Raw genomic sequence first — 21,255 nt, 5'->3', positions numbered from 1 at the left:
CTGTTGATACCAACCTAGAATCATATTTGCTTTTTTTTGCAACAGCATCACACTGTTGACTCATATTCAACTTGTGGTCCACTATGACACCTAGATCCCTTTCCGCCATGCTCCTTCCTAGACAGTCGCTTCCTATCTTGTATGTATGGAACTGATTGTTCCTTCCTAAGTGGAGCACTTTGCATTTCTCTTTATTAAACCTCATCCTGTTTACCTCTGACCATTTCTCTAACTTGCTAAGGTCATTTTGAATTATGTCCCTATCCTCCAAAGAAGTTGCAACCCCACCCAGTTTGGTATCATCTGCAAACTTAATAAGCGTACTCTCTATCCCAATATCTACATCATTGATGAAGATATTGAACAGTATGGGTCCCAAAACAGACCCTTGCAGAACTCAACTTGTTATCCCTTTCCAGCAGGATTTAGCACCATTAACAACAACTCTCTGACTACGGTTATCCAGCCAATTATGCACCCACCTTATCGTGGACCTATCTAAGTTATATTTGCCTAGTTTATCAATAAGAATATCATACGAGACCGTATCAAATGCCTTACTAAAGTCTAGGTATACAGTGAACCCTCGTTTATCGCGGTAGATAGGTTCCAAACCCGACCGCGATAGCTGAAAATCCGCGAAGTAGGATCCTCAAAGCCTCGGGGGAAGCCGGCGGGGGGGCATCCCAGGCGCGCCTGGGCTGCTCCCCCGCCGGAGCCCCTCCGCGGCTTTCAAAGCCTCGGGGGAAGCCGGCGGGGGGGCATCCCAGGCGCGCCTGGGCTGCTCCCCCGCCGGAGCCCCTCCGCGGCTTTCAAAGCCTCGGGGGAAGCCGGCGGGGGGGGGCATCCCAGGCGGGTCCTGGGCTCATGTTGCAATGTCTGAGTTGCAAACATTGCGGGGAAATAATTAAATCTAAGCAAAAAATAATTATTTAAAAATACATGGGAAAAAAATCTTAGCTTGTTTTTCTCTTTTAAACAATACTTCCACTCACCCACATCAAGTTGGGGAAACTGATGGGGCCTGAGGTGAAAGGGGGTGGTCCCAGTAGCAAAAGTATGAGACATTCGCCAAGGGACAATAGCTTGTTCCCCTGCTTGGGAATCTATAGCACTTATTGGCCAGCACAGGAGAGGAGTACTGATTGGCCAGCACTCCCCAGCTCCTAGGATTTGTCCCTACTGCACATATATACACAGTGGGGCACAATTTAGCCATAAGAGACTATAATACAGACCCTTTATATGGCACTACCACTTGATAGAATTTTGGAAATACAAAGAAAAACTAAAGAACTAAAAAAAATTAATAGATAAGATATTTACTGATCATGGCAAGATTTTCTGTCGGTGGGTTGGTTGGATTTTGCCTGCTGAATGCATTGGATTATTATGCTAATCATGCCTTTTTTCAATATCATCTCTTGGTTTTCTAGAGAGCATAGCCTCAAGTTCCATAATTGATTTGGAAAGCGTTATTCTTGACAAAATCCATGAAGAAGAGAAAGACCATTCTGAAGCTATATTAAAATCAGAAAAATTTCAACAGGATTTATTTTTCATGGAAAGAGTTCTAATGGAGAATGTTTTTCAGCCCAAACTTGCAGCTTATCGGCAACTTCCTGTTCTTATAGGTATGCTTCTCATCAGATAAATAATTCTCAATATGAAGGAGCCTGTTTTGCATGCTAACAAAAATACTAGGTAAAAATGAGCCTACTCTGAACTCTTGCTAGAGAAACTGATTCTATTACATAAAGACGAAAGTGGTGAAAAGATTTGCTAAACCTAAACTGGGGTTGTTCAGTTCTAGGCTCCATTTTACCAACACCCACAAAACAGAGCTTTGTGCAAGGTTTGGATAAATGGTTTTTGAGCTGGCTCATCTTTACTATTAACAACAGTAAGCTGAGACCTGTTTCTACAGTATTTAGCAAGCTCATTTTTTACATTGTACCTTCAGCTTCAAGAAACAATATGGCTTCATGGACAGAGCACTGGATTTGGACTCAAAAGATTAGACTTCTGTTCCTCGTTCTGCCACTAGTTTGCTGTGGGTTCACAGGCAAATTACTTCCCCGTCCTGTGCCTTGGTTTTTCCCCATTTGGTAGAGGGGACAATGAAGCTGACCTCTCTAAAGCACTTTGAGAACTACTGATGAAAAGTGCTAGAGATGATTGTCTAGTATGTTTTCTTGGTATTACAGCTCTTCACTAGAATACACAGTCTTTCAGTTCATATCAAAATTTAGACCAGACTGGTAGTAAAAATTTAATCACATGATGGCTATTCAGTGCCTATACAAAATGAGAAGTTGGATTCACTGTGGATCCTAAATGGCATTTATTGGACTACTGTTGGCATTCTCAACAAAGAAGCCAAGAACTAGCTGGGGGTAGAAACTCAATTACCATATTCCCATTAAGGGAAGTACAGTGAAAAAGAGATTAAAAACTTATGAAATGAGGAAGCTCACATGGCCATGGCCTATATTGTATTGTACACCAGACAGAGGGCTTCAAGCGGTCAATCCAACACTGACCACAAGCAATACATTTTAGGGAGGAGAGGGGGGAACCTTCCGCCATATCCACCCCTGAATTTTAAAGGGCCAAGCAGAGTTCTTGCCCCACTTATCCCCATATAAAAAATTTCACATCTTACAACCTCTTTGGCGTAAATCCGCTAGGGTACGTCTACACTGTACCCTGTGTCTGAACAAGCTGCCCATTATTTTGAAATATTTTTTGAAATAACAGGTGTGCTATTTTGACATCCTGGTAACCCTCGAAATTTGGCGCTGTGAAGATGTCCTAAATTTCAAAATAGCTTATTTTGAAATTCCATTGAAATAAGATATGCAATTTGCATAGCGCAAATTGCATATCTTATTTCAATTTTAGAGTGCTGTGTAGATGCACTCCTAGCTGTATTTGCTCTTGTTTGACACTTTAAAGTTCTGGGAAGTAGATAAGGAAAAGATTTGCAAAAGCTCAGATGAGAGATAGGTGCCCTTGTACAGTGTATCCATATTACTTCACAAGAATGACATGAAATTCATTCCAGATTCACAAATTTTGATGTGGCAACTAAGCAAAAACATAGTAACAAATTAAATATAAATACACTTTGCACATTTATACTGACAAATGCAAATTTCACTGTAATTATAACATTACATAGTAACCATCCAATGTGCTATGGTGATAATTTTCAAACCTGGATCCATAACATTTGGCCTCAAAGTTAAAAAATGTACTGCTTAACAAATAAACAGGAGGAAGCTTTCTTTGGGGGTAGGTTATTCCGAACTACCTCCTTCAGGGTTCTTGAACCCTCATATGGAACACCCATTACTGGATACAGTAGGGGACAGGACACTGGACTATCTGGATCACTGGTAAGAATGCTAGCTCCTATGATACAAAAAAAATGTTGGCCACATTTTGAAGAAGTCATGAAGTGTTGCTTTTCTGAATTTTCATTGTAGTGATATGCTATGAAATCTTTGCTGAGAAGTGGACTGAAATCACTGTATTTCTGGTCAGAATTAGCAGGACTGCAGATTAGTTAAGTGAGTACTACTGTATATATGTTACACTGTAGAGCCAGTTCTTAAATCTGATGCTGAAAAAGAGGAAGCGGAAATAGAGGAAACAGAAGCAGAAGAGGAGGAGGAGGAAGAGGCTGAGGAAGAGGAGGAAGAGCAAAAGGAAATAGTAATTAGTCCATCACTTCTGTTAGATCTAAGTGAATCACCAGAAGAAACCTTGCCGCCCAGTCTGGAACGACTGTGGTCCTATACATGTGATTGGACTAATGGGCACAATGTGAGCAGCATGGCTTGGAACAAGTTAAACCCAGTGAGTTACCAAATCCATTCTTCTAAATGTATTTCTAGAATTGGGTGGGTACTTGTCAAGGTAAAATATAAATCGGGGGCTTGATGCACCCTGCTGGAGCAGATGTGAGAGAGGGAGGAATTCATCCCTGAAATTAGACAGGTGATGCAGTCTGTATTTTCTTCCTGCAGTCTGTATTTTCTTCCTCCATATGCTGACTTAGGTGCATTGACTGACTCTTTCATGATCTGCAGGATAGATAGTTGCACCTCACCATTCCTAAGAATGATCACATTTATCTTGAAATATCTTAAGTTGGTTCAGTATGTAGTAGCTCATCTTCTCAGCTGCACTGGTCTCAGAAGGCACTTGACCAGGATGTTCAGATAACTACCCTCATAGAATTCTGAGTCAAATTCGAATTCTCAGTACTAATGTATAAAACCATGCATGGCATGGATCCACATAGTTTAGAGACCACTTCTTGCTCTGTGACAATGATCTCCCTAGACCACTGCATTTCTCAGAAAGGAGAACACCAACAACCTTCAGAATAAGACTCATGAGAATGGCAGGCACAGCAGCTGGTGCAAGATTACAGAACTCACTTTTTCCTGTGAAAGTCAAAATGATCTCAAAGCTCTTTACCAGCAGAGCAGAATACATCTCACTTCTTTGATTTAGCTTTCTCATGGCTACAATAAAAACAACAATGTAAGGGATGAAGATAAAAATGGGAGAGGAAGAATATAAAAACAGTAAGATTGCCTCAGTAAGGGGAAAAGGAGGAAATAAGGCCATAAAAAAAGACCTTTGAACCAGATCCTCAGATGTAAATTGGTAATCCATAGAGCTAATGAGTACTAATCCACATGTTCACACTGACTAGCCACAAAGTAAGAATTGTAAGGCCATTAGATACTTAGTTTCAAAATGCTCATTTCACGATAAGCAGTTATTTTGTGTAGAGAAATACAATTTAAGGGAGTTGAAGAGTAAGGTCCTTGCTGCTAAGTTTCTTGCTTGTTACTTATAAAACACAATCATAAATCATTTTTTGCTTGTTACACATAAAACACAAGCAGTGGCAATCATAAAAATATTATGTCTTTCTGCCTCAAAATATTTAAAACCAGAAACATTTACCATATTGTATCAAATTCTATACATTAGCATGCCATTATAAAACACACACACACACACATGTAAATAATTTGGATATATTTTATAGGGTATTCTTTATTTGTGGGCACAATCTGTGCTCACCAAAATTGCACATGCAATTTAATTTTCATTTCTGCATAGTGAGTAGTGCCTTACACTTACTACACTAAAATCTGACCCTAAGAGTAAATCTTATTTACTGTAAATCACCCAACTTTGCTTATGTGACTACATTACTGAAAGGTGTACTTAATACTGAATACTTTATTACTGAAATAGAAAGATTTGCACACTCATCTGCAGGCAGAACGCTGCCACTTAAAATTCTAGCTCTAAATTTCTGCTTTAATTTAAGTATATCCACCAATCTGTACTTTTGGGTTTTAGGATCTTTTGGCTGTTGGTTACGGGCAGTTTGGTTTTACAGAACAGAAGAAAGGTTTGGCTTGCTGCTGGTCACTCAAGAACCCTATGGTAATACAAGTTTTGTATGATTTAATAACAGCTCATATAGTTTCCTGTTGCTTGAGAAAGCAAGTCATTTAGCAGTAACGTTCATTTGTTGGCCTAAACCTCAAACTCTTCTGGAAAATGGATTATAATTAACAATTCTTATTTTTAAAATGTCTAACCTACCTTAGTGCTAGTGAAAGATGCCAGAAAACACTGGGGACTAAAGTTCTTATTCACAGGACAGTTACCAGGGAACAAGGACACTTCCTCCACAATAGTCTGCCAATGTGCTTGACCAGAAATAAGTGCTGTATCTATAGAAAGTAGCATAGCCTCTTGTGCCCATTCATCTTCTGTACTCCGTCGACTTCCCTTACTGCTTGCTACAGCGAGGAGTACGAGAGCCAACAGGGGTGTTCTCAGCGTTTGATTTAGTGGGTTTTTACTAGACCCACTAAATTGAACCCCGGAGGATCGATCACCAGAGCGTTGAAGAGGTGGCCTTATAATACAAAAGTCACATTGCTGCACAGCACAGCTTTCAAATTTGACAGCCACAGCAGGAGATAGAAGTCTCACTTATTTGGAATATAGCCTTAAAGTTGAATCTGGTGAAGCATTTGTAGCTTTAGAAAAACAGTGGGTAATCTAGCGATTAGCTGATACTCAGAAAAATGAAAGAAATGTGTTGTTTTCTTCTGTTTAGTGGCCAGAGCGTATTTATCAATGCGATCATGGTGTTACTGCATTGGATTTCTCTCTGGTCAACCCAAACCTTTTAGCAGTTGGAATGTACAATGGCACAGTAGCCATCTATAATGTACAGACTCGTAATTCCACTGCAATTTTGGACAGTAGGTAAGACCACAAACTCTCTGCCTTCTTGTACTACTTTTATGTCTTGTTAGCTGTGAACATTCATTCCAATGTTTATTTAAATTTAGTGAATGAGCAGAAGTGCTCTTAAAAATGGATTCAGTGAAGGAAGGAAAATGCTGGATAATTCCCCCCTTCCCAGCTTTGCTTTGGTCTGTCAATTGTGATTTGAAATATCTACACTGTACAAACCTACAATTTGTGGTTGAAAAGAAACAGTCAGGCATAAAGACTTCGATACTTATACACATGTCCATGAAAGACTAGACCGGCCAAGAAGCAGCACCAGTACAGAAAAGTGCTTCGGTCCTTTAAACATTATTCTATAATTATATATGTAAAAATATTTTCTAAAATATACTTTTAAACCCACTTTTCGAAACAGTAGATGTGTCTTTTCTCCCATGAACATTAACTATTTAAATAACCATTTAATAAACATAGGACCACCCACCAGCGTTTGTTCCCAAATTACATACTTTTTTTATTGTTTTATGTAATAACTTTTTCAAACTGCATTTTCCTTTATTTCTGTTAATGTGTGTTCCTTTATTTCAGTGAATCTTTTGATAAGCATATAGGCCCCGTATGGCAGGTGAAGTGGATTGAACAGGACAGGGGCACAACGGGAGATGACAAAGGAGAGATACTAATCTCTATCTCTATGGATGGCAGAATAACCAAGTGGCTTCTACGCAAAGGACTAGGCTGCATTGGTGAGCATATTCTCTCAAGACTTGTCTACAGTGGGCTATTGTGTAATACCTTGTTCCAGGCAATTTCCCTGTGTACGTAAGCCATAGGTAAACATTTCAGAATTGTTAACTATCTGCAGTATTTATGAGTCATTCAGAATGTTCTAATATTCCACTATCTCTTCCATGTAAAATTCATATTCCATGTATTGTGTATTTGGATAGATCTGATGAAACTGAAGCGAACAGCAAGTGAAAGGAAAAAACTAATGGGTGAAAAAGAAAAGAAAAGTGAAGCTCTGATATCTCGACAGGCACCTGGAATGTGCTTTGACTTTCATCCACGGGTAGGTTCAGGAAATCCATTATGATGGATTTATGCTTCAAATTTGGTTGACTGAAGTTTTCTCTATTAGAACAAAACATTATAGTTTTCAAATTCTCAGCTGGTGAATACTGATGGAGCTATACCATCACCAGCTAAAGATTTAATCTGTTTGTTAAATCACTGTAAGTTTGAGTAGTCTCCTGGATTCTGGAGACAAACTAAATCAGACCTAAGTGCTACTTTAACTGGGTGAATATTCTCATATGAATGAATAAAAATTTCAAAATGGAAGCTGTCTGGTGCCAGAACATTAACACACTTGCCTTTTACTTTTAGTTGATTTTATTCAAAGTTGGCTTATGCCACCAATGAAACAAATTTGGAAATCTCTCTTTTCCCAAGAGAATTTTTCCAGTCTCAAGACCACTGCATGCATCTCTGCATTGTAGGCACTCTCTAATGAAAGCCCCCAAACAGTTCAAAAATGGAAATCAGGATTCAGGTATAGGGGAAGCTTGCATAGAAGTTGCCCATGTTTCGCCTGTAATAGCTATAGACTGGTTCTGATGTACAGCGCTGACAGTATTACCCAAAATTGATGAGAGAGAAAAAACAAGCAAGCTAACCTAACCCTTATACTTTGAATTATGTTACTCCAATTGACTTTGGGCCAGCTACTGAGGGCAGGTGAACGAATACAGTTCTCATAGAAGTCAAAACAGAGTTTGAGAGCTCAGCATCTCTGTGGTCCTTAGCTGTTTCACAACCTAAACTCCACACAGTTCTTTAACTATTTCAGGATAAATAACCTACAGGATGAATCCCACTTTGAAATACCTGGATTTTTGTTTCAGGATACCAATATATATCTGGCTGGAACAGAAGAAGGGTATATTCACAAATGTTCTTGTTCATATAACGAGCAATTCCTAGAAACCTACCGAGCACATAAGGTGGGTAAAATTAAACCACAGAAAAAGTGATTGGATCAGTTAGATCTCAGAACAAATATATTATTATACTGAATAAGTGTATTGTATTTGTTGTAGTCCACAGACAACATACAACACAGATTTTAAAACCAAAGTCTCTTTTCTCAGCCAGAGTAATAAGGCTAAAAGTAGCATTGAAAATGCTTTAGAGATTATACTCTTCAATAGATTCTTTAAGAATTAATTAACCCTTTATTCAAGTTTTGACTAACTAAATAAAATTTAGTCCTGGCTTTACTTAAATTAAAATTAAAATGTGATAATCAGATTGTAATCTCATTGAATTGGAATTCATGGATTAATATCCACAAGAATGTAAACACCCCAGTTGCTCTGCACCTTAGATTTGTCTCCTCCAGCAGATTGCATTCCCAAGTGTAGTTTTTCCTAATATCCTGACAGGACATTGAATGAGCAGGGAAAAACAAAACCCTTCCTGAATCATCAGCATCACCAATAAAATATTTTTGGTCTTAGAACATACAGTGCATCCTGTAATCTTTGTATGTGGCAGTGAAATACAGATTGGACCACCCTGGTCCTGCACTCTCGGGGCCTGAGTGGTCCCAAACCAGGGAGATCAAGGTGCCCTTCTCAGCTATGAGCCCCGGTCACTAGGCTGTGTTCCTGCCCCTGGCCACTTGGTCTCACTGCTGCCAGCCCCATCCGGGGCACACTCCCCGCTGTTCTGGCCCCACTGCTGCTGGCCCCAGCCGTGTCTGTGCTCCTTACCATGCTGGCCCAGGCCTCACTACTGGCCACCGGCCTGATGAACTCCCAGCTGCCAGACTGGCTGCCACCAACTGGAGTTTCACTCCTGACCCTGGGCAGCCCTTACTCCCAGCCGGGTTCTCTGGTCTAGCAATATCAGGACCATGGATGTTGCCAGATCAGAGAGTTCAAACTGTAAAGTATTTTCAGGGTGGGGAAGCAATGGCAAAGACACAAAGGGTAGTGAGGTACCCAGCTCCCATTTAAAATAATTGGGAGTTGGGTGCCTAGTTTGCTTGAGCTCTTTTGAAAATCTAAGTTGCTAGTTTTGGAGTAACATGCAATTCCTTTTCCCCCAATGTTAAGGGTCCTGTATACAAGATAGCATGGAATCCATTCAGTACTGACATGTTTTTAAGCTGCTCTGCAGATTGGAGTATTATTTTATGGAGCCAAGATTCAGTAAGGCCCATTTTAACTTTCAGTTCCACCACTAGTGTTGTTCATGACATTATGTGGTCTCCAAAATCAGCCTTTGTATTTGCATCAGTGAATGAAGACACAGTGGAAATTTGGGACCTTAGTGTCAGCACGTAAGTAATAACTTATCTTGAGTAGGGTTCTGAAATAATAGAAAGGCCTACTAACTCTTATACAATATTTAATTATAGTAATGCTCAAAGGCCCTACTTGGTATTAGTGCTTGGCCATTTTAATTATAAAGTATTTAAATGTAATAACATTGTATTGTGTTCTAGAATGTTCACTTTATAGGAAACAGGTAACATATGTTTAAAGAAAATCTAGGGCAGGGGGCTGGATGGTTCAGGGAACTGGGAGGCTTCCCTTTTGCTACAGGAGTCATAGATTCTACAATTTCCAGGTGTTTTTAAAAACCGTCTTTGAAGCTTCAACATTTTGGGACTTTTGCATGTAAGCTACACACACCTGTGGGGGATAGGACATCTGCCCCTTTTCCTCCTTTCAGTTTTTTGATGAAAAGTGAGTAAAAGGGTGTCAAATAGGAATTACGTGCTCACTTACAATGGTAAGTGAACAGCACTGAACACCCACTTTACCCCAGCATCAATGACTGTACCAAGTACAAGGCAGTAGAGAACTAGGCCCACTGTATCATTTACTACAGAGCAAATGATTTCTATTCTAAACCCCTAGGTAATAGGAAGTAGAGCAGATGATTTTTCAGGTAGCTAGAATGCCCTGGTTAGAGAGGATTGGGATTTAAGTTGTATTTATCAGAGAATTAGCTAAATACACTTTCACCATTACTTATGATGCTAGATTTTAGTTTACCTGGATAATAAAAATTAAAAGCAATACTGGGATTAGCTTATTCCTGTAATTTTGTTCTGCAACAGTAATCTAGACTGCTGGTCTTCATTCTAGGAGCTATTAACATCTGTTCATTTTCTGATTTCAGTTTGGACCCCCTGATTGTGACCTTTGCTAACCCAGGGGTAAAATTCACAACTGTGCTTTTTGCTAGAAACACAGACTGCATTCTAATAGGGGACAGTGATGGAACCATCAGTGTGTATGAGCTGAGGAACATGACTGCTTCAGATAGTAATAAGGTATGACTGACAGGATAAGTGGATTGATCCTACCATGCCCATATGCTTATCTCTGTCCATCTTCTTTCATTAAGCATTTCTCTTTAGGTTAAAGAAAGTTTAGCTAATAAAAGATGTTTTGTGTAACACATGGATTGGATGAATGGATTCAAAGCACAGCTGGCTCCTGATCTTATACATGCATAAATAATAGGATTTCTGAACCAGAGGGATTCATTGAAGTCCAGTCAGGACTTAGGATACGTCTAGACTACATGGCTCTGTCGATGGAGCCATGTAGATTTGTTTATTTGGCAAAGGGAAATGAAGCCGCGATTTAAATAATCGCAGCTTCATTTAAATTTAAATGGCTGCCGCGCTATGCCGATCAGCTGTTTGTCGGTAGATCGGGGCAGTCTGGACGCTCCCCTGTTGACCTTAAAGCCCTTTGTCAACCTCCCCGGTAAACCTCATCCCACGAGGCATAAAGGGGAGTTAGACAAAGGGCTTTCAGGTCGGTGCGGGAGCGTCCAGACTGCCCCGATCTGCCGACAAACAGCTGATCATCAGCTGGTCAGCAGAGCGCGGCAGCCATTTAAATTTAAATGAAGCTGCAATTATTTAAATCACGGCTTCATTTCCCTCTGCCGATCAGCCTAATCTACATGGCTCCATCGACGGAGCCATGTAGTTTAGACACACCCTTAGACTCCAGTTGATTGAAAAGCTGCAATAATGGGATTAGGTAAAATCTGTGGATTTTCTCCCAAAAGCTGAAGAGTTCATACATATTTCACTGATTCTCGGTGGCCATACTCAAAGGAGGAGTTTCTCCAGGGTAGAGAAAGGAGTCAGAGGTGTGGTGTATACATTTTATCACATTCCCACCCCAAGAATTAATTTTATTCCTAGCATGAATAATCTCCATGTATATCTGATTCAGATTGCATGTGCTCTCCCAGCCATTCAGAATAGAGGTTCACACTAATGCTGTCCTCTCGTTAGCAAACTCACTAGTGTCTTTTCCCCATCTTCTCTGGGAGAAAAATAATGGCCTTGCTCCTGTCCCAAAATGCAGGTCTTTCCAGTTTCCTAGGATTAGTACTGAGTAACTCTCCCTACAATACAGCTACTGTGGATTTCATGCTAACACAGGCATATTCACGTGAGATGTATCCAGCAGTGAATACCTGCTGCTCACCTTGACCCTATCTTTTAACAGCCATATCTGTGACAATTTATCCTGAAACTCTCCTATGGGCAGAGGCTGTGCTGACTAAATCAAACAACTTGGGTCCTTCATCCAAACTGGGGCAGTCTGCAAAGGTCTTGGGCAAACAGGCTTAATAACTGGTACATACATGTTACAAGGCTGTGTGCTTTAGATGCCTTTTTGTAAAATGGGGATACTATACTAGTAACCCCCTTTGTCTGTTTTGCTCATTTCTTGAGTTAGCTCTATGGACAAGAATCTTTCTAGGATTATATACAGTGCCTAGCACAGTAGACTCAGATCACTCATACTACCACTAATAAAATGACTAGACTGAAGCATGGTGCATGGTGCCCTATGCATAGGTACAAGGGATGTCAGTGAGTAGGCAACTTAATCCTGTCGACTATGTGCATTCCCTCCCACCCCACACACCTTGCTGCCTCTATTAGACTGCTCTAATAGAGCAGCAAGAAGGGGGAGGTGGGAGCTGGTGCCCATGGGAAGCTGGCTCCTCACGAGCACCGGATCCACCTGCCCCCGCCTCCCTGTGCTGCTACCTGATAGAAAGGCAGCAGTGAGGAGGGTAGGTGGGAGCTGATAAACCCATGCTGCCCCCCTCCCTGTCTCCTACAGAGGCAACATGGAAGGCAGGCAGGCAGGAGCCAGTGCTGAGGGGAGCCATCTTAGGAGCCAGTTCCCCCAAGCACCAGGTCCACGGCACCATCTGTCTCTCCCTCCCCCATGCTGCTGCTCTCTCTGATAGAGAGGCAGCAGTGTGGGGTGGCAGAGGCTCCCCAGGAGTGGGGCCGGGAGCGCACTGACTACCACCCCCGGGGACTATCAAATAGTCATGTAACCAATACATTGTGATGTGGTTACATGATTGTTCAGTTACATGGTATTTAACATCTCTAGTAGGTACTGCCTGGAAGATTAGCCTCTTTTTATATAGAAGGGTCTAAGATTGAATAAGTTTATGCTGTCAAGAATGATGTTGCAAATCGCACCACACAGATCCATCTACCACGAGAAATCTCTTTAAACTATCATAACAGTTATTTCAAAAAGTGCTATTTAGGAACAGTAAGTCTGTAAAAGGCAACAACTAGTAACATATATTGTCAACCTCTTGAAATCCATTAGGTGGATATCATTTGGGACTAAGTGGGGCTTTTTAGATCACTTCATTTCTTAAGCACAATTACAATGCAATACAATGTCTTTTTGTCTTTTTTTTTACAGGTGGATGCTTTACATGACATAATTGTCTCTGCTCTAGCCAGTTAACACTAGTTTACTGATAATTTTTCTCAATCAGTAAACAAAGGAAAAGACAATAAATAATTATGTCCCATGTGTCTGTATACCCTGAAGCCTGCCATTTAATTATGCAGAATAAAATCACCATAAAATGCAATATTGTATTAAATAAAGGGTAACAATTTTCCCATCATTAAATGTATCTGTATTTCCATCATTAAATGGAATCAAACGAAATGTCCTAAATTTTCCTTTGGAAATGCCCATCATTGTACACACTTTACGAATAAATTTACCTTCTAATATATTTTTCTGTATCATTGCATAATGAAATAAATAAAACAGTCCTTCCTTCCCCGTGACTCAAGAGTTCTCAGGCATCCTGTACCTAAGAAGAGGGCTGTAAACTTGAGCCATAATGGTAGAAAATTAAGTTTGTAACAAATAACTTGAAACAAAGAATTTCTCCAAGCATACTCTTTTCCAGCACTAAGATTTCACCCTCTGTCTATGATCCATCCCTGATTTATCTTCAGAGCACTAAACATCCCAGACACCTAGTGTAATGCGTTAACCATGAGAATCCCAAAAGTTCTGGCTAAAGGATAAAGCCCATTTATCCAAGAGATAGGGCTTTCTTTGGGAATAGCCTCAGACTATGAAACTGAAGGAACAGTCAGGAACATCCCTCAGTTCTGCCTTTCTGACAGCAAGGGCCTGAGCCAAAACCTAGTGAAGGTAAAAGAAAGATACGCACTAGAGTCAATGGGCTCTTGGTTAGGCCTTAACTTACTAGAAGAAGAAACAAATCTGGAAGAGAACTATTTAGATCACCATAGTGGGATTTGAGATATTGTCTCAAGTCTGCATTAGAAGCAGTGAATTTTTCATCTCTTGCTCCCAACCTAGTGTTGTCTTGTCTAGGAACACATCATATAGTGAGCAAGCAATATCTTTATCAGATCCCATGCCATCTGCATTCAAACCACAGCTAACAATAAAGGCACAGCTCCTTAGGCAATTACAACTAAACTCCATCAAGCAGCCAGTAAAAGCTACTAAGGCAGATACATAGTACCTCCACAAATTGTTGCACAGTGATGAATGACAGGCCAGATTTGAACATGGATTCCTTGTACAGAGGCACTTTATACTCTCTGTAGACCACATTGCTAATTCTGTTGAATAATGATACTGGATGAATAATGATAGTGGGGGTCCTTACATGAGGACAAATGTATTATCCTAGAGGATTTGGGGATATAGGTGGTCCAGAAAAATGGATCGTGTCCCCATGTGACCAATAAAAAATTAATTCCAAGTTCTCGCCCTTTTTTGGCACAGTTAGGAGAGAGCCATCTCTAGACACAGGAAAAACAAAGTCTTGAAATGAAATGCTCTGCCTATCAATTGACAAATGCAGTATCTGTTCTGACCTTAAATGTTATGTTGTGAGACATATTTTTTAAATGTACAGAACATTTAGTCGGTCTCATTTGTTTTACAGCGAATGCTCAATGTTTAAATACCACCAAAATCGTACATCGTTTAGTGACCCATTACCATTCATTTCCTTTGACATTATACACTTTATGACAAAACTGCTAGCCTGACTCTTGAGAAAAAACAGACTCGCCTATGTTACTGAGAGGACAACCATTAAGGTGAATCATGTGTTAATCATTATTAAAAATCTGAGCAAAAATACATGACTTCTTTTCGTCAGTGAAGATAGTTGTTTACTTACCGGTATTAATAGTGAAAACGCCCTTTCCATCACACCCATAACATGCAATAACTCACTCTGAACAAAACAATTAAAGTTTAATGTCTTGGTGCTGGGAAACACCTGTGATTATAGGAAGTGATAAAGATCTACATGACTGCTCATGTAGTTTATTTCTAAATAATGAATTTCTGAACTTAAAGGCCCCAAACCATATACATTTTCTTAAGCATGCATTATTGCAAAATAATGCTTTAGGCACCTACAGACATCATAGCAATGCTATACCAACAATAATACAGCTGGACCATTGCACAGTGTTCAAATCTCTCTTCATAGGTCCTATGCAAAATAATAACAAAGCTTCTCAAGCTGCACTCTTTCAAAAATTCCTTTTTTTTCAGATGTTGCCAAAATAAAAAGGATGAATACAATAATTGTAGCTATTTTGTCATTTGTTTTGATGCATGTGGAAATAATCCATTTCCACTATATTTCCTACTTAAAATGAAATTTAAACACCATATGTCTACATGGTCAGATTTTCAAAACTAGTCATATACAACTGTACATGTATACATGGTCACCATCTAGTTGACTATATAAAGGTAGCTTGTATGCACAAGACAATTAGGTGCATGGTAAGGATGTTGAACTGCATTTAATCAGCTGATTGAGTAGTCGATGGAATTTCCATCAACTACCTGATTAGTTGATAAGGGGAGAAACTGCAGAGCTTACAGTGGGGTTAGCTCCCAACACCTAGGGCAGGCCTACACAACTCGGAAAGCGGCGAGGGCCATATTACTCCAAAAAAACCAGCTGTGGTCCGCAAGTAGGGATGCTCTCCCAAAAAATACCGAACACGCAGGCTAAAAATTTTTGTTGAGGGAAAAAAAAAAAATGTCTCCCCACTTGGCCCCCTGGCATTTGTCTCTCCTGCACCCTGCCCCTTGGTGCCTTCCCCTTTCTCCTGACCTGCCCTCCTCCCCTCAGCACAAGCCCCTTCCGCTCCCCTACCTGGCTTCTGCCTTCCAGGTTGCGGGGCTGACGGAGCCCTTTTTAATCTGGTGGTCGCCAGCTGTGACGTCACAATGCCACGTCATGCCAGCATCCTGGCGTCTGCTGGCGTCCCGCTCTCTAGCTCAAGTCCCGCCTCCTCGCGCCAGAGCTGCATGCAGGCAGCCCTGCTGCGAGAATCACCGCACTTCCCTCTCCCCGGCAGCGCTCCACTCCTCCGCCCGGCCGGCGGATCAGATGGGGCCGCGCTGCCCATGGTCGGCACGGACCACACAGTGAGCCCCTGTGGGCCATATGCGGCCCTCGGGCCGTATGTTGTGCAGGCCTGCCTTAGAGCTCTGCCTTTTAAATTTAGTAAGGTGCACCCTGCAAAGCTGGTGTTGCCAGGGGGCCTTTGGATATCTTGACTACGAGATGCTGTTCCAAGAAGGAGGTTCACTTTTCGAGGAAGAGAGTATTTGGACACAGACTGGCTAACCATGTAAGAAGGGCTGTAAACTAAGTTTGATGGGGGCAGGTGACGAAAGCCCAGAGGTAAGTGAAAAACATGGAGACCTGGGAGATAGGTTGGAAATGGGAGGGAGAATGGGCTATAATAGCAGAGAGCTATAATAGGAGGGACAAGGCAGAACTGGGAGGCAAAATCAAATCAGTATTTTAGATGCCTGTATACAAATAAGCAGGAAGAATTTGAACTGCTAATAATCACAATTATGACAGAGCTGCTATCACACAGACTTGGTGGGATAATACAATTGGAATATTAGTATAAAAGGGTACAGCTTGCTCAAGGATAGGCAGGGAAAAAAGGGAGGAGGTGTTGCCCTATATAATAAGCATGTATACACTTGGACTGAGGTGGAGATCGACATAGATTAAGAGTCTCATGATTAATTTTTAAAACAGTGATATTATGCTAGGAGTCTACTACAGATCACCTACCAGGGTAGAAGAGGCAGATGAGACTTTTTTTAAACAACTGACAATATCATCCAAAGTGCAGGATTTGGTGGTGATGGGGTACTTCAACTATCCAGATGGATAAGAATATAAGAGCAGCCATACTGGATCAGGCCAAAGGTACATCTAGTCCAGTATCCTATCTGCCGACAGTGGCCAATACCAGAGGCCCCAGAGGGAGGAATCACAACAGGTAATCCTCATGTGATCCCTCCCCTGTCACCTACCTCCAGAGAAACAGAGGCTAAGGATACCATTCCTACCCATCCTGGCTAATAGCCATTGATGGACCTAAACTCCATGAATCTATCTAGCTCTTTTTTTAATTCTGTTAAAGTTCTAGCCTTCACCACATCCTCTGGCAAGGAGTTCCACAGGTTGACCGTGCTCTGAGTGAAGAAAACCTTCCTTTTGTTTGTTTTAAACCTGCTGCCTATTAATTTCATTTGGTGACCCCTAATTCTTATATTGTGGGAATAAGTAAATAACTTTTCCTTATTCACTTTTTCCATAACACTCATGATTTTATAGACCTCTATCATATCTCCTCCTAGTCTCCTCTTTTCTAAGATGAAAAGTCCGAATCTTTATAATCTCTCTTCATATGGGACCCGTTCCAAACCCCTAATCATTTTTGTTGTCCTTTTCTGAACTTTTTCCAATGCCAGTATATCTTTTTTGAGATATGGTGACCATGTCTGTATGCAGTATTCAAGATGTGAGCGTACCATGGTTTTATATAGAAGCAATAAGATATTTTCTGTCTTATTCTCTATCCCCTTTTTTATGACTCCCAACATTCTATTTGCTTTTTTTACTGCTGCTGCATACTGGGTGGATGTTTTCAGAGAACTATCCACAATGACTCCCAAGATCTCTCTCTGGAGTAGTTGTGGTCAAATTAGTCCCAAGCATATTGTGTATATAGTTGGGATTATTTTTTCCAAATTGAATTACTTTACATTTATCAACATTAAATTTCATTTGCCATTTTTTTTCCCAATCACTTAGTTTAGTGAGATCTATTTGAAGCTCTTCACAGTCTGCTTTGGTCTTAACTATCTTGAGCAGTTTGGTATCATCTGCAAATTTTGCCACCCCACTGTTTACTTCTTTCTCTAGATTATTTATAAATAAGTTGAATAGAATGGATCCCAGGACAAACTCTTGGGGCCCCACTAATTACCTCTGTCCACACTGAAAACTTACAATTTATTCCTACCCTTTGTTTCCTGTCTTTTAACCAGTTACCAATCCACAAAAGGACCTCTCTTCTTATCCCATGACAACTTACTTTACTTAAGAGCCTTTGGTGAAGGACCTTGTCAAAGGCTTTCTGGAAATCTAAGTACACTATAGCCACTGGATCTCCCTCGTCCACATGTTTGTTGACTACCTCAAAAAACTCTAGCAAGTTAGGAAGGCATGATTTCCCTTTACAGAAACCATGCTGACTTTCCCCCAACAAATTATATTCATCCATATATCTGACAATTTTATTCTTTACTACAGTTTCAACTAATTTGCCCAGTATTGATGTTAGACTTGCCAGTCTGTAATTGCCAGGATCACCTCTAGCACCCTTTCTAAAATTTGGCATCAAGTTAGCCAAATCATTAGCTACGGAAGCTGATTTAAAGGATAGGTTACAAACCACAGTTAATAGTTCTGCCCATTTCAGTTCTTTCAGAACTCTAGGGTGAATGCCATCTGGTCCCGATGACTTGTTACTGTTAAGTTTATCAATTTGTTCCAAAACCTTCTCTAATGACACCTCAATCTGGGACAATTCCTCAAATTTGTCACCTAAAAAGAATGGCTCAGGTTTGGGAATCTCCCAATATCCTCAGCCATGAAGACTGAAGCAAAGAATTCATTTATCTTCTCCGCTAAAACTTTATCATCTTTGGATCTCGATCATCCAAGGGCCCCACTGGTTGTTTAGCTGGCTTCTGATGTATTTAAAAAACATTTTACTATTATTTTTTGAGTTTTTGGCTAGCTGTTCTTCAAATTCATTTTTGGCTTTTTTTATTATATTTTTTACACTTAATTTTACAAAGTTTATGGTCCTTTCTATTTTCCTCACTAGGATCTGACTTCCACTTTTTAAAAGATATCTTTTTATCTGTCACTGCTTCTTTTACCTGGTTATAAAGCCATGGTGGCACTTTTTTGGTTCTCTTACTGTGTTTTTTAATTTGGGGAATACATTTATGTTGGGCCTCTATTATGGTGTTTTCAAAAAGTTTCCATGCAGCTTGCAGAGATTTCACTTTTGTCATTGTATCTTTTAATTTCTGTTTAACTAACTTCCTCATTTTTGTGTAGTTTACCTTTCTGAAATTAAATGCCACAGTGTTGGGCTGCTGAGGTGTTTTTCCCACCACAGGTATGTTAAATTTTATTACATTATGGTCACTATTTCCAAGCAGTCCAGTTATATTTGCCTCTTGAAACAGATCCTGTGCTCCACTTAGGACTAAATCAAGAATAGCCTCTCCCCTTCTGGTTTCCAGAACCAGCTGCTCCAAAAAGCAGTCATTTAAGGTATCAAGAAATTTTATCTCTGCATCCTGTCCTGAGGTGACTTGTACCCAGTCAATATGGAGATAGTTGAAATTCCCCACAACTATCGAGTTTAATTTGATAGCCTCTCTAATCTCCCTTAGCATTTCATAGTCACTATCACGGTCAAGATCAGGTGGTCGATGATATATCCCTACTGCTATATTCTTATTATTGGACCATGGAATTACTATCCATAGAGATTCTATGGAACATTGTGACATTTAATATTTTTTACTTCATCTGATTCTACATTTTCTTTCATGTATAGTGCATCTCCCTCACCAGCATGACCTGTTCTGTCCTTCCGATATATTTTGTATTCTGGTATGACTGTGTCCCATTGATTGTCCTCATTCCACCCAGTTTCCGTGATGCCTATTATATCAATATCCTCCTTTAGAACTAGGCACTCTAGTTCACCCATTTTACTATTTAGACTTCTAGCATTTGTGTATAAGCACTTGAATAATTTGTCACTATTTATCTGATGTGTTAAGACTCTTTTTCATTTGATTTTGTCTGTTGATCTGACCCATACTTCCATCCTCACCTCCTGACTAGAGCATCTCTATTAATAGAGCCTCCCCTAGTAGATGTCTCTGTCTGAACCATATGCTCCTCTGCACTCATCGGCTTTCCCAGAGCCCTTAGTATAAAAACTGCTCTACAACCTTTTTAATCTTTAGTGCCAGCAGTCGGGTTCCATTTTGGTTTAGGTGGAGCCCATCCTTCCTGTATAGGCTTCCCCTATCCCAAAGTTTCCCTAATTCCTAATAAATCTAACCCCTCCTCTCTACACCATCGTCTCATCCACGCATTGAGACTCTGAAGTTCTGCCTGCCTGCCTGGCCCTGTGCGTGGAACTGGAAGCATTTCAGAGAACGCTACCATAGAGGTCCTGGATTTCAATCTCTTTCCTAGCAGCCTAAATTTGGCTTCCAGAACCTCTTTCCTACCCTTCCCTATGTCATTGGTACCTATATGTACCATGACCACCGGCTCCTCACCAGCACTACACATAAGATTATCTAGATGTCTTGAGAGATCAGCAACCTAGTTGGGATACTAACACAGCAGGGCACAGACTATCCAATAAGTTCTTGGACTTCATTTGGAGACAATTTTTTTATTTCAGAAGGTTGAGAAAGCTACTGGGGAGAAGCTGTTCTAGATTTAGTTTTAACAAATAGGGAGGAACTGGTTGAAAATTTGAAAGAGGAAAGCAGCTTGGGTGAAAGTGATCATGAAATCATAGAGTTCATGATTCCAAGGAATGGTAGAAAGGAGAACAGCAAAATAGAGACAATGGATTTCAGTAAGGCAAATTTTAGTAAGCAGAGAGCTGGTAGGTAAGGTCCTATGGGAAGCAAGACTAAGAGAAAAAAACAACTGAAGAGAGTTGGCAGTTTTTCAAAGGGACATTATTAAGGGCCCAAAAGCAAACTATACCACTCATAGGAAAGATAGAAGATATAGTAAGAGACCACCTTAGTTTAACCAGGAGATCTTACATGATCTAAAAATAAAAAAGGAGTTGTATAAAAAGTGGAAACTAGGTCAAATTACAAAGGATGAATATAAGCAAATAACATAGGTATGCAAGGGCAAGACTAGAAAGGCAAAGGCACAAAACAAGCTCAATTCTAGCTAGAGAGATAGAGGGTAACAAGAAGACCTTCTATGAATATATTAGAAGCAAGAGGAAGACCAAAGACAGGGTAGGCCCACTGCTCAGTGAAGAGGGAGAAACAATAACAGGATACTTGGAAATGGCCGAGGTATTTAACGACTACTTTGTTTCAGTTTTTGTCAAGAAGACTGATGGTGACAGGATGCCTAATATAGTGAATGATAGTGGAAATAGGG

The 21,255-nt window shown here is 40.3% G+C and overlaps 1 protein-coding gene across 1 annotated transcript in view; it reads left to right on the top strand.

Moving 5' to 3' along the window:
- The window catches only part of DNAI4 (dynein axonemal intermediate chain 4), a 31,152-nt gene extending 17,733 nt beyond the window's left edge, over positions 1-13,419 (top strand). Inside the window, exons 8-17 of the mRNA XM_075936182.1 lie at positions 1,437-1,634; positions 3,608-3,864; positions 5,395-5,481; positions 6,167-6,318; positions 6,895-7,052; positions 7,257-7,378; positions 8,214-8,312; positions 9,429-9,655; positions 10,504-10,657; positions 13,095-13,419. Of these exons, the coding sequence (XP_075792297.1) occupies positions 1,437-1,634; positions 3,608-3,864; positions 5,395-5,481; positions 6,167-6,318; positions 6,895-7,052; positions 7,257-7,378; positions 8,214-8,312; positions 9,429-9,655; positions 10,504-10,657; positions 13,095-13,139 (1,499 nt within the window). The 3' untranslated portion in view covers positions 13,140-13,419. The remainder of the gene's footprint in view (positions 1-1,436; positions 1,635-3,607; positions 3,865-5,394; positions 5,482-6,166; positions 6,319-6,894; positions 7,053-7,256; positions 7,379-8,213; positions 8,313-9,428; positions 9,656-10,503; positions 10,658-13,094) is intronic.
- Positions 13,420-21,255: the final 7,836 nt, after the last annotated feature.

Source organism: Pelodiscus sinensis, chromosome 9, assembly GCF_049634645.1.
Source record: "Pelodiscus sinensis isolate JC-2024 chromosome 9, ASM4963464v1, whole genome shotgun sequence".
Lineage (NCBI taxonomy): Eukaryota > Metazoa > Chordata > Testudines > Trionychidae > Pelodiscus > Pelodiscus sinensis.
This window is presented reverse-complemented; position numbering and strand designations above follow the sequence as displayed.